General features: G+C 45.3%; 1 protein-coding gene and 1 long non-coding RNA gene across 4 annotated transcripts in view; both read right to left on the bottom strand.

The window, feature by feature from the left end:
- Nucleotides 1–2,201: 2,201 nt before the first annotated feature.
- Nucleotides 2,202–4,190, bottom strand: LOC308485937. The gene is made up of 2 exons (XR_013990879.1): nt 3,571–4,190; nt 2,202–3,207 (listed from the first exon to the last, which is right to left on the bottom strand). It is a non-coding gene; the product is annotated as an uncharacterized lncRNA (long non-coding RNA).
- A 741-nt stretch (nt 4,191–4,931) lies between these two features.
- The window catches only part of GPRIN3 (GPRIN family member 3), a 55,863-nt gene continuing 43,293 nt past the window's right edge, over nt 4,932–17,501 (bottom strand). For 2 of the 3 annotated variants that reach the window (XM_081020791.1, XM_081020792.1), the window contains exon 2: nt 4,932–15,926. In XM_081020791.1, the coding sequence (XP_080876917.1) occupies nt 13,518–15,818 (2,301 nt within the window). In that variant the 5' untranslated portion in view covers nt 15,819–15,926 and the 3' untranslated portion in view covers nt 4,932–13,517. The remainder of the gene's footprint in view (nt 15,927–17,501) is intronic. The other variant, XR_013990464.1, reaches the window with a different exon arrangement.

The raw sequence follows: 17,501 nt of genomic DNA, 5'->3' as shown, positions 1-17,501 counted from the left end.
CCACACTGTGCATTTAAAGCAGCGTCATACCACTCTCAAGACTCATGCCCCCCTCGAATCCTGGAAACTGTAGTTTAAGGGTGCTGAGAGTAGTTAGGGGATTTCGCTTTCCCTCACGGAGCTGTAATCCTTGGAGTGGTTTGACAACCAATCCCTCTTCCCGGGAACTCTGGGAACTGTAGCTGTGTGAGGGAAGTAGGGATCGCCTAACACACTCTCAGAACCCTTAACAAACTATAGCTCCCTTTAGCCAAGAGATGGAAAGAAGAGAAAGTCTGTACCAGAGAGGAATGGCAGATTAAGACGATGGATTATGCCGAAATGGCAAAAAGGACCGGAAAGATCAGAAATCAGGAAGACCAAAACTTCAATAAGGAGTGGGGGGAATTTATAGTTTACCTTGGAGACCATTGTAAACAGTCAAAATCATTAGCAGGACTGCGATAACACTTGAAATGTAAAAAGAACAATAGATACAATGGAGATTTAAAAATTGAACTACCATAAAAGAAGCAGTAAAGGTAAAGGTAAAGGGACCCCTGACCATTAGGTCCAGTCGTGACCGACTCTGGGGTTGCGACGCTCATCTCGCTTTATTGGCCGAGGGAGCCGGCGTACAGCTTCCGGGTCATGTGGCCAGCATGACTAAGCCGCTTCTGGCAAACCAGAGCAGCACACAGAAACACCGTTTACCTTCCCACTGGAGCGCTACCTATTTATCTACTTGCACTTTGAAGTGCTTTCAAACTGCTAGGTTGGCAGGAGCAGGGACCGAGCAACGGGAGCTCACCATGTCGCAGGGTTTCGAACCGCCGACCTTCTGATCAGCAAGTCCTAAGCTCTGTTGTTTAACCCATAGCGCCACCCATGTCCCTAAAAGAAGCAGTAAAGGTTTAAAAATAGAACCCATGGAGGGGTGAAGGGAAGCCCAAAGATTCATGAGAATCTTTTTCTTTTTTTGATTATGATGAGTGCAAATTTTAACTTGTAAAACCAAATACGTACAGTAAAAAAAACCTAAAACAATAAAAAACTACAGCTCCCTGGATTATTTGGGGGAACCCGTGACTCTTTAAAGTGGTACAAATAAATATAGTGCAGATATGGCCTCCCCCTGGGCCTGCTTCCATTCATTTGCTTCCCACCACCTCCTGAGCCCAATCTCCCAAACCGCCCAGAGGAAGAATGTGTGATGAGTGAAGGATGCTGCGGTATCTCGCCCTTGGTCACTGCATCAGTGCTCAGGGAGGCCAAGTGAGCAGGAAGCAATAGCCAGGAGGAAGGGCAGCAAAGCTGAGAGATGCCAGGTGTGAGCAGCGTGTGTCTCCTGCAGTGGCATACCCAACAATTTTTCTCTGATGCAAAAAGGGATGTCCTATTCCACAACAACAACAGTTTTACTATTTATACCCTGCCCATCTGCCTGGGGTGCCCCAGGCACTCTGGGCAGTTTCCAACGTATATATAAAAACTTAAAACATAAAAAAACCCACTTCCCTATACAGGGCTGCCTTCAGACGGCTCAGGGGTCAGATAACTCCATACCCTCCAACATTTCTCCGTTAAAGAAAGGGACACCTCAAGGAAAAGCGGGACATTCCAGGATCAAATCTGAAACCGGGATAGCTTCTGTAAATCTGGGACTGTCCCTGGAAAATAGGGACAATTGGGAGGTCTGCAATGATAGAAGACTTGGCAGCCTGATAATGGAGCAGGGAGGAATTTCCTTTGGGAAAATGGTATGGGGAAAGGGTTAAATACCCCCCAGTGGGGATCCATCTGAACTCTACAGTTCTACAAGCACCACAACTACCACCATCCGTGAGCACTGGGCATACTGGCGGAGACTGAGGAGAATGAAAGTCCAACAATATCTGGAGGGTCACGGTTTTCCCCATGCGTGTGGGAAAATTAATTAATGAAAATTCTGAAATTAATTCAGAAGCCAGTCTTTCCTCACTTGTGTGTTCCAAACAATCTTATAAATTTGGGCCTTCTCCCCCTTCACAAACAAGCAAGTTAATAAAGACATTGTTTATTGTGTTATTTTTTTTTTATTGTGAAAATCCAGAGATGTAAAACAGCAAAACATGGAATTTCCTAAAGGGAGTCGACCGAATCAATAATGTAACTTCAGTGTATTATACAGAACTGTTTTCCACATGCAAGTTTCTAAAGACAATATACCAAAATAAATGCTATGATATAGCTTGGAAGGCTAAAACTAGCTCTGTTTTGTACAGTGCTTCACATTTCAGTCCCCAGACGTAGAAAAAGAATACAGCCGCAAGAATGCAAGACAGCTTTAGGAGCCTATCAGTCTTCCGATTTTCGGTAGACACATTTGTGGCCATTTTAGAGCGATCTTTTGCAACCGTCTGGAATGTTAAGGTCAAGTCCCTGTGTAAGCCCAACACACGTGAGTTTGGATGCCACCTGTACTTTAACAAACTCTTAGGTCTGTGTTGGCACTGGCGTAGGAAGGGGTGTGTGGTGGGTGCGGTCTGCCCCAGGTGTCATCACTGAGGGGGGTGCCAAAATGGCAAAAATATGTGTTTTTGAAAAAATAACTCCCGCACCCACCGCACGCCCCTTCTTACTGCCACTGCAGGAGCACTCTCCCCTCAAGTGATTTCCAGAAACAAGAAGCATTGATTGCTGCCTCCAGTTTTGCAGGCAGAGCACAGCCTTTATAGCTAATAGCCTTCGACAACCCTCACCTCCATGAATCTGCCTAATCCCGAGGCATACGTAGGTGAGGCAGGGGGCACTGGGCGTCACACCGTGAGGCCTGCAGTGTGCCTGAGCCACTCGTCTCTCCTGAGAGGGAGGTGGCGGGCGGACTGCCTGCAAGCTCTGCGCTGCTTTTTTGAGCAGCTCGGGGCTTGCATCTGCCCACCACCTCAGCCGCCCTACAGGGGCTGTAGAGAGGCTCAACGCTGTTGAATGGTCTCTTTAAATTTGAAGGTTCATTATTGTTCCACAAGATGTGTATTTCTTTAAGGGCCAGAGCAAATAACGTGACCTAGTTTTACAGCTGTGAAGCAGTATAGCAGGTGCTGTTAAGTTATGTTAATTAAGCTGTTGAGTATAGTATATAAAGAGCAGCACCTGGCTCTCTCAGTACCCTGGTGGTAGGGTTGGTGGATGGGTCATGCTTATTGATACATTTAGTGTAAAAGGAGCTTTTGTTTTTGTTATTAAAACCTAGTTGAAGTTACAGTGGTGCCCCGCAAGACGAATGCCTCGCAAGACGGAAAACCCGCTAGATGAAAGGGTTTTCCGTTTTTGAGTTGCTTCGCAGGACGAATTTCCCTATGGGCTTGCTTCGCAAGACGAAAATGTCTTGCGAGTCTTGAGATTTTTTTCCCGCTTTCCCCCCCTTTATCTAAGCCGCTAAGCCTTTAATAGCCTTTTAGCAGCTAATCTGATAAGCCGATAAGCCTTTAATAGCCGCTAAACCGCTAATAGCGCTAATCCGTTAAGCCGCTAATAGGGTTGCTTCGCAAGATGAAAAAACCGCTAGACGAAGACTCTCGCGGAACGGATTAATTTCGTCTTGCGAGGCACCACTGTATTTTTGAGTTCCTTGTAATGTGTGTGTGGTCTCCCCAGCATGCTTTCTGCAGTGCAACTAATTTGCAAATAGCCAACAAACGCAGCACGCCTTGCCTTGGCTCGCCCTGCTCCCATGGGCGGCTTGCCCCATCCCCATGGCCTGCTCGCTTCGCCCCTGACTGCAGGGTGTGCACCCTGCCCCGGGCAGCTAAGCAGGGCCCTGGGCACTGGGGAGCTTCTGATAGTGGAGGCACATTTTCACTTATGGATGTTCCTTCCAGATTGGTTGCCCTTCTTGCCGCCACATGAAGCATCACTGGCAGAATCAACCCTGCCTTAAGGGTGTGTTCACATTACTGCCTTAAGAGCACAGCGAAGTTGTGTACCCCCGCTGTGTGTTTCACAGCTCTCTCTCCTCCCCACAGCTGTTCACCTCAGCACAGCTTCAATTCATTGCTGAACACGCCAGGTGGGCTAGAGACAAATTAGGAACCGCTTGAGGACTCCAACTGGTGTGAAGCTGGTTTGAGAAACAACGCATCAAACAATAGTACCGTATTTTTCGCCCTATAGGACGCACTTTTCCCTCTCCAAAAATGAAGGGGAAATGTGTGTGCGTTCTATGGGGCGAATGCAGGCGCACCAACCCCTCTCGCTCTCCAGGCTTCAGGAAGCTATCCGCAAGCCCTGGGAGCCCGGCGGGAGTTCCCGCCGGGCTCCCAAGGCTTGCGGATAGCAGCCTGTTCTGGGGGCAGAGGTCAGGGGAAGCTCGGGCTTCCCTCGCCCCAGCCCCACGCCGGGGGGGGGGGAAATAATTTTTCCCCTTTATTCCCCCCCAAAAAAACTAGGTGCGCCCTGTGGGCTGGTGCGCCCTATAGGGCGAACAATACAGTATTTTGTAATGATGTTCAGGATACATACACGTCTGGGCCAACATTGTGTGAACACAGATTTGACAAAGCGGCTCTCCAATCTCAGTGAAAGGGAATGTGAACACAGCCTAAGAAGAGAGAGGATACTGCTAAAACATCTCTCTGCAGCTCTAACATGCTTTGCAATATTATCAGTTCCTACAGATCATTACAAGCATTATATGCATTTCAGGGTCGCCCCCCCCCCCAACAAGTTGTTTGGCACACTTTATACTCGCACTCCAGTATTTTGGTGATTCTAAGCCAGATCGCTTCTCTCTTCTGGGCCAAACATAGGGATGTATTAGCAGAATGCGATTGTTTGCTTGGGATCACTCTATAAAGGCCTTCGTCCATGACAGTGAAAACAAACACACACAAACACACCAGGCACTTAATGCTGCTTGCATTCCGTCCTATTAGAGCCAAGTTTTAAAAATAAATACTTTATACCATGGGATGTGCTGGTGTTGTGGTCTTTTTTTATTATTTTGAGGGGGGAGGGAGAAGAAAGGGAGAACAGAGGGCACACTATTGCTTGACTGCAAATGCATTTTAGCAGGCCTCTGTGCCCATTGTATTGTATTCGCTAACGGTCCTAATTTCCCCTCACTTTCCACGATTGTTCCATTTATTTTAAAGCAGTGTACCAGAGCTGTATTCTACAACTTTCTCTCTCTGCTCATGTGCACTCAAGTTCCCTGGAAGCCAATTATTCTCAGTTTTCAAAATATCTAGCTAGCTATATATATATACATACATACATACATACATATATATTTGTATTGGAAACACTATAATTAGAGGCGTTTTTTTCAGCTGGAAGGTGAGGTGGGTTGAATTCTTCAGCTGATAAGCTGCTGCAGAGCGTGAAGACAGATCTCTCAGTTTTGTCATGGAGCAGAAAACTTCCATTGTTTTTGAACACATTTAGGACTGACTTCCTCCGCTATTGAAAGGCCAGTAAGAACGTTTGCTGTAAATGAAGAGGGGAGGAAGCTGCATCCCGATTTTTCCTCATGAGATTCAAGTTCGTTTAAGTACAGATATTTGTTTATTCCCTCAGTTCTTCCGACACATTATGAATAGTCCAGTCACAGTTTTGTTTTGAAAAAAAAAGTACAGTATCGGCTCAAGAAAATCTTGTCAGAAGAGTTTACCATAAAGCGGGGAAAAAAAACATTGGAGAAAATGACAGAAGGTTCCTTGACGGACATCACTTTCACAATCCGCGAGGACAATTTAGGGGGGAAACAACGGATTTGAAGGCACGAGAATAAACATCAAGAAACTTTAGATCATCTGAATGTGAGACAGCCACAAGCAGGGCAGCAGTGTGCTAAGAGCGAAAACACACTTTGGTGCCCAGCTGAGAGACGAACGAAGGCAAGAGATCCCAAACATCAATGACTCTTACTGAAGAATACCAGTCATGGGATACTACCGTTCAAATAATAAACCCAACGTTCACATTTTGGACGATGATAAGGGAGGCAGGAAAATTGATATTACAGACCTTTTTCACAGGCATATACAAAACAACAACATCTCCCATCCCTCAAATATGGCACTTCAAATATCAGCTGCAAGTGAATCAAAAGGTGGAATATGAGAGAATAACTCTTTGTTATTTAAGAGTTTGTTCCGGTGACTGATAGCTAGACAGATCAGTCCAGGGCCCTTACTTATTTGCTGACAAACGGTGTACTCAAAATTGGCTGAGGCTGAAACCTGGAAGGAAAAACAGTAACAGGAAACACAAGGTTGAGGCCAGGTCTTAAGGCATTGCCTAGAGCAGGCATGGCCAAACTTGGCCCTCCAGCTGTTTTGGGACTACAATTCCCATCATGCCTAACTACTGGGCCTGTTAGCTAGGGATGATGGAAGTTGTAGTCCCAAAACAGCTAGAGGGCAAAGTTTGGCCATGCCTGGCCTAGAGCTAATGGATTTCGTGTACCTATGCACTCGTTTCATGTAAAATGTAAATTTACCAGCCAAAGTCTGAGAACCTGATCTGGTGCACATTGCCTGTTATCTGCCACTATTGTCTCTCGGACTATACTTAAAAGAAATGCTGAAGGGTCTTAGTATCTCCTTGTGATCTCTTCCTAAACCCTGCTTCTTTAGCAAATCAATAGTTAAGGTACTGAAGGCCACATCAATTAATTTTCATTTAATTAAGTGCACAGCGAACACAGGGAAAGGTTGGGGCATTGGCTGGGATTCACCTTGTTATGTTAATCCTTGTCTACATCTGTCTGTCTCTAGCACAATTTTCACCAGCACCAGTGCAATTTTAAAACACACACAGACAATTTACACCAATATTATAGTGTCAATGACCAAGTATGCAATTGTTTTTTAAGATTAGGGTGTCAGTTTGAACACTGAATAAACAGTGCTGTTGATAGCTAGGAGGCAATTTGTCTCTGCAGATTTTGATGATGATGATGATGATGATGATGATGATGATAATAATAATAATTTACTGTTGGTACTGGAGAACATGAAAAGCATAAATTGCAATGCATGGAATATAAAATTGAAATGGCAGCATGGCAATTATGATGAAGATTTAATGAACTTAAATTTCTAATCCATCTGATTCTGGCACTGCATCCAGAAATATGTTGTTCAGTTATGCAAAAGGAAGATTTACACATTGGAAACATCCCATATTTTGTAAAATACTTGCCATGAAAGTCGTATCAGCATGTTCTATTTACCATTTGCACAGTATCATAAACATGTGCCCCCAATCTGCCTCTCTCTCCATAAGGAAGTAATTCCTATTAATATTGCACTGCATCCTTCATCCCGTAAAGAATGCTTTGTAAATGATGAGAAGATTAGTGCTGGGTAGGATGGACTTTGCAGAAAGCAGAAATAAGCCCAGGCAGATATTCTAGGGTAAATTTTTCAAAAACAACTCAGTCATTTAAGCAGCAACTCCACTCTCACCTGCCCAGCAGTAGGCCTGTTTAGACCCCATGGGATTAGCTTCTGAGCAGAAACATATAGGATTGCATTGTAAACCCATCCCCCCCAGCTTTGTGGTATGTGAAAACAAAAAGGTTAAAAAAATGGATTTTCAAATAATTAAAAATAAAAATGAATTTTTAGATTTATTTCACAAAAATTACAGTGAAACCTTGGTTCTGTCAGAGCAGGGTTTCCCAAATTTGGGTCTCCTGCTGCTTTTGGACTACAGTTCCCATCATCCCTGACCACTGGTCCTGCTAGCTAGGGATGATGGGAGTTGTAGCCCCAAAACAGCTGCAGACCCAAGTTTGGGAAACCCTGCTGTAGGGGGCATTTTGATCAGGGGTGGCCAATGTGGGGGCCCTTCAGCTGTTGTGGACTTCAATGTTCATCAGCCCCAGGCAGCATGGCCAACAGCTGAGGAGTCCAAAAATATCTGGAGGGCACCATGCCGGCTCCCCATTACAGATTGGCCCCCAAGGTCATTCAAGGTCCCTTCCAAATATGAATCTATAGGGACGATCAGGACTGCACTAAACCCTATGCTGATCCCATTTGGGGGCTGGGTGGGAGGGAGCTCTGCCTCAAATCTCCCTTTCTCAAAACCAGGGTTTCCCAAACTTGGGTCTCCAGCTGCTGTTGAACTGCAAAGGAGATTCTATTCCCTCAAAATTAGACTGGCAGAATAAAATGTTAGAGTATGCAGAGCTAGCAAGATTGACAGCAAGATTCCGAGACCATACAGATCAAATATTTAAAAGAGAGTGGAATGTTTACAGAGAATACTTAACAGAACATTGTAATAATCTAAATTTTTCGGCAGGCCTCGATTGATTTCTGCATGAAATAAGAGAAGTTTACAAAATTAACACAACCGAATAACCTAGGAGAGATAAAGTTAAGTATGCAGTCGTAATGTAAATTAGGAATCACAATGGGGGAATTGGAAGTCATGTTGGAATTTGTGATGTGAATTCAATCTTTTCTTTTTTGTGTGTAATGTGTGTTACTGATCTTGGATTGCTTTTTGTTGATCGTTGAGTATTGTTTTGTTTTGTAATTGTATTGTTTTTAAAACCAATAAAGCATTAAGAAAAATAATAAATAAATGAACTACAAATCCCATCATCCCTAGCTAGTAGGTCAGGGATGATGGGAACTATAGTCCAAAAACAGCTGGAGACCCACATTTGGGAAACCCTGCTCCACATAATACCCTATTCCCTTAGCTGCTAATTTTGTTCGCAGCCCTTGCTACAGGCACCTAATTACAGATGGATATGAGCCCTAAGGAAGCACAATGGGTAAAGTCAAAAACTAGACTGCAAATCTTTCTAAAGAATATGGTGATAATATTTGTGCAAAACACAACGGTGAAAGCTGTTGCTGTTTTTTGTTTTTGTTTTGAATGCAACTAAATTAATTATTTTAAGAGTGTTCAATGTTTTCATTTATTTGTTTAAGGACAACATTTCAAGGAAGGATTTGCTGAACTGGCACTCCTTACAGTAAGTTATCTCCTATCATTATTATGTGTGTTACATGCCCACCAGAACAGCCTGTTTTGCCGCCAGGGAAGCAATGAAGCAAGGGTCAGTAAGATGTACATCTAAGTACATTCTAAAAAACACCAGTGCCGATAGCTTCAAGCCAATATGTAAAACAGAGCTTTTGAACATTTTTCCCCCCTTACAAAAACAAAACAGAAGGAAAAATGGTTTTGCACAATGTATGGCAATAAAGGAACTAAATGATTTCATGCTTTTTAAAAACAACAACAACTGTGGAATACATTTCAGACAAAGTTAAGCATTTGGAGGGGTATTTCAAAAAAGTTCTATGCAGGCCTTGTTTGCATGTCACAGTAAACCATGGTTTGTGCTTTACTGTGAATGAGTACATTGCTCGTACTTGGCTCCTCCCTTTAGTGTGAATGAAAACAAACTATGAAGGCTTGTGAATCTGTGAATGTGAACCACATCCTGCATTTGCTTATCTCAAGAAGCCAAACTTCAGGTTTCCTGAAGTCCTGCTTAGGGAAGAACAAACCGGGAGGTATTTGCTTTTTTCAGGGTAAGCCATAAACTACAGACAGCTACCCTGTCACCCTCCAGTTGTTGTGGACTCCAAATCCCAACGTCCCCATCCCATGGTCAGGGATGATAGGAGCTGTAGTTCAACATCTGGAGGGTTGCAGGTTAATCAATCGCACTATAAACCATGGTTTGCTGTGCCATCAACCAGGCCACTTGCTTAATTTCCTGTTGAAATTAGTGAGATATACAAGTGCTTAATCTTGCCAGGATTGTGGTCTATGGTCTTCATTGTGATTCCTCTCATAGCTGCATCCCACGAAGGATTGGCTGGTGTAGTCTTAAAGATAGCTATTAGTCCATGGGAACAACCTACCAGCAAAGTCATGAAATCCTAGGCAGGTTTGGATTTATGCCATCTTAGTCTTTCTGAATTTTTCTGGGACTCAGCTAATTCAAATCCAAGGATTTAGGTTTAATCAGTTTGTGGACTTGGTTCTTAGGAAACTTTTAAAAGTGAGCCTCTGTTTTACTGCATTCCACATGAATTTCTATTATCCCAGTATGGCATTGTGGTTTTATTTTTTAGTTTCTCTGATGGGGGAAAATGCAGGTATTTTCTTTTTGAAGGCAGACAACATCACATACTCAAACTGTGCTAGTTACTGGGTCTGTTTTCTGACTATGAACAAAAGACAGAGGGGCAGGCACGGGAGATTTGAATTGGATGGTCAGTACTGGAATATGTTGATGTCAAAACTGACATCTTAAGTAAACTCAAGTGTGAAGGCAAATCTTTGAATGGGACAGTGGAACTACATGTCATAAGGAACCCAGTGTTGCTGCCAAAACGAACAATAAAACTCCCCTTACAGCTAGATGTCATAATGTAATGCATGTCTGCAATCTCAACAGCCAGTTACAGAAAGACGGAAAATGCACAAAACAGTGGCATCAGAAACAGGCCACATGTTTTACTGCACACTGTGGAGGGGGAAGAGGAATATTTAACATAAGGGTTCCACTTTTGGCAGCAGACTACTTTTATTTTGTGCAATTGGTGGTTCCACCCTGAAATTTATCTGTAATAAACATGTATATGGCTGCAAAATTTGAATTTCACTCCTGGAATCCATCCTACTCTGCTTGAGCAGATTCTCTTGGGATGCTTAAGCCTTTTACCCATCCAACCTCAAGCAAGGGAACAGATATACCACAGACCTTTCCACTTTCAGCTCACTAGGCTTGCGGCTTTTGCTTTTTTGACATGGAAAGCCCGGCGAAGGTTGGGCAATTATCTGGACGCTGTGATTTCCCTTCCCCCAGATTTTCTTTCTTAATCTAGCCCCCAGATCTATAAAGCACCAGTTACACAACTGGAGTGACAAAATCAATTAACAATCCACTAAGCTCTTCTGGCTGAGTGGCGACCGCCAATTTGCGGAGAGGGGAATAATTTGGAATTGATTTTCTTCTTTTTCCTTTTTTAATCGTTAAGTTCAGTAAAAGTGCAAAGGTTCTCAGAAGTGGGAAACCTATATGGGATGAAATCTTGTTTAAGCCTTACTGAGTGAAACTGACGGAACGAATGGTACCTTAACAGCATGGGAAGCCTCTAAAGTGCATATCCTTCCTGTGGTGCTCTGGGATCATTCAGGAGGAGCTAGCAATGCAGATTTCCTCCACAATGTTATCATCCACGCTGATGCCACTTCAGAGGCTCTTCCCACCTGCTCTGAAATGAAGGGGCACTCACGTTTGCCTCTGAGCTAGAAATTATAACAATTATATACCACCTTTATCCTCAAGGTGGTGTATGTGGTTGTCCTCTTCATTTCATCCTCACAGCAGTCCTGTGAGGTAGGTTAGGCTAAGAGATGGTGAGTGACCCAAGGTCACCCAGTGAGCTTCATGGCTGAGTGGGGATTTGAACCCTGCTCTCCCAGATCCTGGTCTAACACCCTAACCATTACACCACACTGGTTCTCCATGTTAACAAGACAGAGTAAAGAACTAGCAGCTATTTCACCCTCCCAAACAAGTTTGTTGGGGACATTCTGCAGGGAAACACAATGTTTGAGAAACCTATGACAACATTGTCCTGTTGGTTGCTCACATTCAAGACCAAGAGGCATAGCTTCTATCTAGCATGGCAGCGAGCAGACGGTCCTGGCACCATGAATTGCACCATAAATCTCTAGCTGAAAGGAAAAGAATCTGGGGGCTGTGATAAGAACGCTGCAGAGATTCTGGGAGTTGGAAAGGAGTATTAAATATTCAGAACAATTGAAAACTGCCCACCTTTTCCTAGGCTGAGGGGGAAATAGCGACGATCTGTGACATGGTTTACTAGTGAGACGGAATGGTTTCTAGGAAACTGTCGCCTGTTCTGAGACATCAAAGCAAGGGATGGAGAGATAAGACCTCTGAGAAACTTTGAGATTCAGTTCTGCACCAAGTCACAATGGAAGAAAAAAACAGTTGGGAAGTGAAAGAAACAACATCATATATGGACAGAAGGAATCTCTATGGACCTAACAGTTTTCACACACAGGGCAGAATAGTTCCTCACTTGAAGCTTTATAAATTTGTATCTTATAACATCACGAATGGAGATCATTAATTATGTAGTTGTTGACTAAGGGATTATTATAATAACTGAAATGTAACTGATATAAATTAAGATCATGGAACGCAGTGATATAAGATCAGAAATGCACCCAAACCACCATACAGGGAGCCACTTTAACTAAAATGTATTAATTGGAAGTTGATTGGCATTTTGATAATTGTATCATTTGGGAATTAATTGTTATTGTTATAATTTGGCTACTTTGGGGGGTATAGTGGAAAACTAATTTTAAAAAATTATATATAAAAAAATAGTTTTAACAGGCTGCACAATAATCTTTCGTGCCCTCTCTACATTGCTGCTGAAAATCCAAACCATTTCTCCATTTCTCTGTGACATGGAAGTATCACCTCTAAGATAAAACATTGCAAAATACAAAATTGCAATGGGCAGGGTGGAGGACAGAAAGAGGAGACCCATTAAGGAGCAATTAACAGTCAAAATTTCACACTTAACAGAAATTCTGGTACCCAGTGAAATTTCTTGAGTATTTCTGAAGTCCCTTATACTCCAGTCTGAAGGACCTTTATCGCGTCTGGGATACCAGAGGTTTCCAGAACCTTCAAGAAGAACGCCACCAGCAGGCCTTTTGGCACACTGTAACCATATATGTACAGATTAACCTTCTCCAACTGGATGTCCAGATATTTTGGACCACAACTCCCATCATCACAGTTGGGGCTGATTGAAGATGTAGTACGAAACATCTGGATGACCCCAGGTTGGCAAAGGCTAGCATGTGATTGGCACAGGATCCCTAAGGGCTCTTTAGCATGTGAGGCAAAAGGGGTGGATCGTCTTTGGGGTGCCTCCTTCTGACCGGCATACTTGGAATACCACCCTAATTGCAAGGGGATATCCTCTTACCACCGCCTCAAAGAGAGTCTATCATTTTAAGAAAACCAGCTCCTTTGACTCTCTCAGCACCAACGCAACCTGATCCAGGTACTTGGGAATATTTGCTACATAAGTTGTTGAAGTTTTCGTTATCGACATTGTTAAGACCTAGTTGTACGTGAAAGGCGTTTGCAAAGGGTTTGATGCCTCCCTTCTCTTCCGCCTGCAAAAAGCTGCCACACCGTTGGTGCAGTAAATTGGCAATCTCACATTGTGCTTCGTTTTTAAGTGCTTATGTTGTCGTTTGGCAACAGACCGGAGTGGCTTCTAAGTAAACGTAAAAGCTGCACGTGTCGTTTGCAGAGAACAAGACAGCTCAGATGTGATGACTTACTGGGCATACAATACACAGCCGTTACTCTGCCCCCCCCACCCCCCACCCCCAATCATTATATCAGAATCTCAAGCATCAAAGCTGAGCTCCTGGGCCTATTTTCTACAGATTTCTGTGCACACACAGAAACAAATGGCTACAAACGGACGCTCATCGCCTTCCCGACTCTTTCAATCCAACACAGAGGAAGCAGCAGGGCGAACACAGCAATTGGGGCGCCTGAAATTCTGCATCATGGACTGGAAAACACTGTGCTGCCTCCCTTTAAGTTTTCTATTTGAAGATGTATCCGAAGAAACAGATTTCCGGGTCTGGCTGTTTTGGGCCTTAATCAGTTTTTCGTGTTCTCTAATCTGCCTCTGCAAGTGATTCTGGATGGCGACCCCCAACGACTCGGGGTCAAGAGAGGCCCCGTAAACCTCCCAAGTCATGCCCTGCTCGTCCCACACGACATCCCGGACGCGCTTAGACTGCTTCAGGTGCCCTTTGCCCTCCGCGGCAGGTTTTCCTTCCTTCTTCTTCTCGCCCAGCTTTTGCAAGGGCAAAGCGGGAGAGGCTGAAAGACTGCCCTTCTCTCCCTTCTTAGTTCTGTTGCTTTTGGTTCCTAGGCCAGGGCCAGAATTTCTACTCAACCCAGACTCAGCTTCCAGATTCTGAATGCCAAATCCTCTTGCCTCTTTGTCTGGAAGTTTATCCTGCTCAATTTTTGCTGTGGCTGGGGCACACACAGTTGGGGGTGCAGTAGCCACTGCTGGAGTGTTAGTTGTCCCCTGTTCCTTCGGACTGAGAGGGACGGATTTCCCTTCCCCCTTTGGTTTGACGTCCACGTGGAGGCTGGCTGGAACCGTCTCAAGACTCCTAACCGTCTCAGTGCGCAGCTGCTCTCTGCACCCGCTATCGGGAGTGCTGCCAGCGGTGCGGAGAGCCTTGTCTTGTTCAGATATGCTGCAGGAGGCTGGAGGCGTCTGTTGGCTTTCCGCCACAGAGGAGGGTCCAAGGTGCTGAGGTTTGCTATTGATTCCTGGCAGAGCAGAAGGTGGAGGTAGCTTGGTTTCGCTGCGCACGGGGTGCGGGGAAGCGCTGCCATTGACAGTAATCTGGTCAATCGGTGCTGTCTTCAGCATGACTGAAGCGTCCGGCAACTGCTGGGAAGCAATGCTGCGATGGCTGGCTGCATTTGCTGTTTGTGCTTCTGTCACCTTGGACGACGTTTCTTGCACACCGTCAGGGCAGGGATACATCGCGTTGCCTGACAAAGTCGAGTGGGCTGTATCAGGAGTGCCTGCTGTGCCCTCTTGAAGTTTGACAGCCTGAACTGCCAACCCCTCGTCTACTGCAGCTGCTGCCTGGATATGGGCTTCGGTCACGGTGGCAGCAGACACAGCTGTCTGGACAAGCGCCGCAAAGTCATCGACGATTTCCGACTGCTCCTCCCCACCAGCTCCTGTGTAAATAATGTGCAACTGCTCTTGCTTCTGTGTTGCCTGGGGAGGCATGTTTTCCCGTAAGAATGCAGCAAAGATGCTTGGGCTGGTGGACGCTGATCTGCTTTCCATGCTGGCTACAGCCTGCACCCCGGCATCCTGATGGGTCCTGATGGCCAACTCCCCACCCTCAGGTTGCATCATCATGGTCCCTGTGTCCTTCAGCTCGGAGGGCTCAGGCCCTACCTTCTCCGCAGCCTTGTCACCGCACGAAGGCTGTGGTGTGCTCCCAAGGCTGGGTTTGGGGACCATCTCTGGTGAAGTTCTTGAGCCTGCCTCCTTTGAGCCCTTTGGCTCTGCATCCGAGCAACCGCGGGCCTTCAGCGCAAGATCAGAGACAGACTCCAGTTCCTTTGCTGAGTCTGGCACCTGCTTCACTTCGGGACCAATCCTTTCACCCACAATTTCCTTTGTGGTTGGATCAGCTTGCTGGGCATCTGAAGGAGGAGAAGACCTGCCATGAGCTGTGCTCTCTGTGACTCTGCCACCACCACCTCCAGGCAGAGAGCTTGCCTTATCTGCTGCACTGCAGAGTTGCCCTCCAGCACCACTTGGCACAACTTCATTGGCTTCCTGGGTAGCAGGTGCCTTGACTGCAGCATGTTCTTTTGCTGGGTCTTGGCCTTGAGCTCCGGCATCACTACTGCTTTCCCGCTCAGAGTTATTCCCCGGCTCCAGAACTGCTAGGCAGCCTTCTTTGGATGGGCTGGAAGACCCAGGAGAAAACATTCTTGGTTTCCCAGTGTCATACCCACAATGCCGTTCGCCCGTTGCAGCATCAGCTTCCACCCCGCAGTTCCCTTCAAGCAGGCGATCTCCAGTGGGTTGCACCTTGGCAGTGAAAGGAAATCCATTACTGTTGCTCTCTATGCTCGCTTGCTTGTGCTGGTGTTTAGAGGACTGCAACCTTTTCAGGTCGTTTTCCTCCTCGGAAGCGGTGACCAGTGGACGCTTGGCAGACCTCAGAGGATCTGGTACAGTCCCCATGGGAACGCAATGCGTTGCAAGGCTCCCGTCAGCTTCGCCCAGCTTCTGGCTGAGAAGGGCCTAGGCGGAGAGAGGTGCGGCCACAAGCGACTCTTCCTCGCAGCTGGTCTGTTAAAGAGAGACAGAAATATTTACAAAGTCAGATAAAAAGCAATGAAAATATCCAGTGTAGGCTCTGTACCCAAGCAGGTTCAAGATGGGGGCAGTGGAGGCTGGACCATTAAGCCAAGCAGGGCACTGTGCCACCCACTCACACCACCTGCCTTCCCACATACATCCATTCCAGGGGGTGCCACTGTCTGCTACGTTCCTTTTCTTCAAGGGAGGAGGATGGCAGCAAAGGTAGAAATAGTTGGCTCTGCCAGCTGCCACTGAATGAGGGGTATTCCTCCAGATAATAATAATAATAATAATAATAATAATAATAATAAAAAATAAAAAATAAAAATAAAAATAAAAATAAATAAATTGTATTTATATCCCGCCCTCCCCAGCCGAAGCCGGGCTCAGAGCAGCTAACAGCAGTAAAAGTAACACAGCATTCTAAAATCAATAGAATTTTAGAATTCTATTGGGGAGGGGACAGGGAATGTGTCCATTGGGCTTTCGTTTCACACAATGACACATAATATGCAGCTGGGCTATCATCAGGTGTTTCCCCCTTTCCATGCTGAGAAAAGATTGAAAGCAACTTTGAGCAGGACATCCATTTTATCTGGAAATTATCTCCGCCCGGGAGAAAATACAGGATAGGCTCCAAAGAGCTACCACCTGGCTTTGGCGTACTCAAAAGCCTGGCATGCCCAATGGACTGCTCGTATTTTGATCAGGAGACTCCATGGCCAATCACCACCTGCTTTCGAAAGGCCCCTCAATCTCGAAAGCAGTTTGCCACACAGCTTGGGAGTTCCAGAAAAAGAAGTCCAAATCTTCACTGGGCTGAACAAGCCTTTAGAGCCCATCCATAACGTACAATCTGGTTCTCAGGCAGTGACCTTGACCACATTTGCAGGAGAGCTTGCCCAACATTTTCCCTCTAGGGTTTTTACTAGGTAATAACGCCTCTGGGAAGAGATTCTTGGCACTGTGATATTAACACACCTCACATTCAGGTTTGGAGGGTTTAGCCTATTGTGTAATGTCCTGTCAGCAATCCACCAGCTCTGCTAAGATTGATTTTGATAAAACGCACAGAGAACAAGAGCCATATTATGCCAGTACAGAAATGAGCCAGGAGAAGGCTGGACATCCAAGCCAAAAAAAGCAGATCCCGCTAACATGCAGGGCTATGTTTTAAGATCCTTTAAAACACACCTAGTTAGAATGCCTACATCAAATACAACTGCAAGAGCTTGAATTAAACCAATTTGCTTCTTGGTTATCACTGAATATTGCTTCCTTTTGTTCCCAACAATTACAAGATCTTTCTAAGTATGTAAAATTGCTTCACATCTCTTACCCTTGTAACTTTCAAACTGTGGGAAGGCTTCTAAGGCTGCCCTGGTTAAGGGTGGAGTTCACTGCACTCCAGAAAAACAAATGCCTGAACATTCACCCCCTCCTCCCAGAAGTAATGAATCGCCCCAGGCTCTGGAACAGGCTTTCCCAAACTTAGGTCTCTAGCTGTTTTGGGGGTACAATTCCCATCTTTCCTGACCACTGGTCCACCACTGGTCCTGCTAG

The sequence above is a fragment of the Podarcis pityusensis genome (assembly GCF_964106645.2).
Source record: "Podarcis pityusensis genome assembly, chromosome: 9".
Taxonomy (NCBI): Eukaryota; Metazoa; Chordata; class Lepidosauria; order Squamata; family Lacertidae; genus Podarcis; species Podarcis pityusensis.
This window is presented reverse-complemented; position numbering and strand designations above follow the sequence as displayed.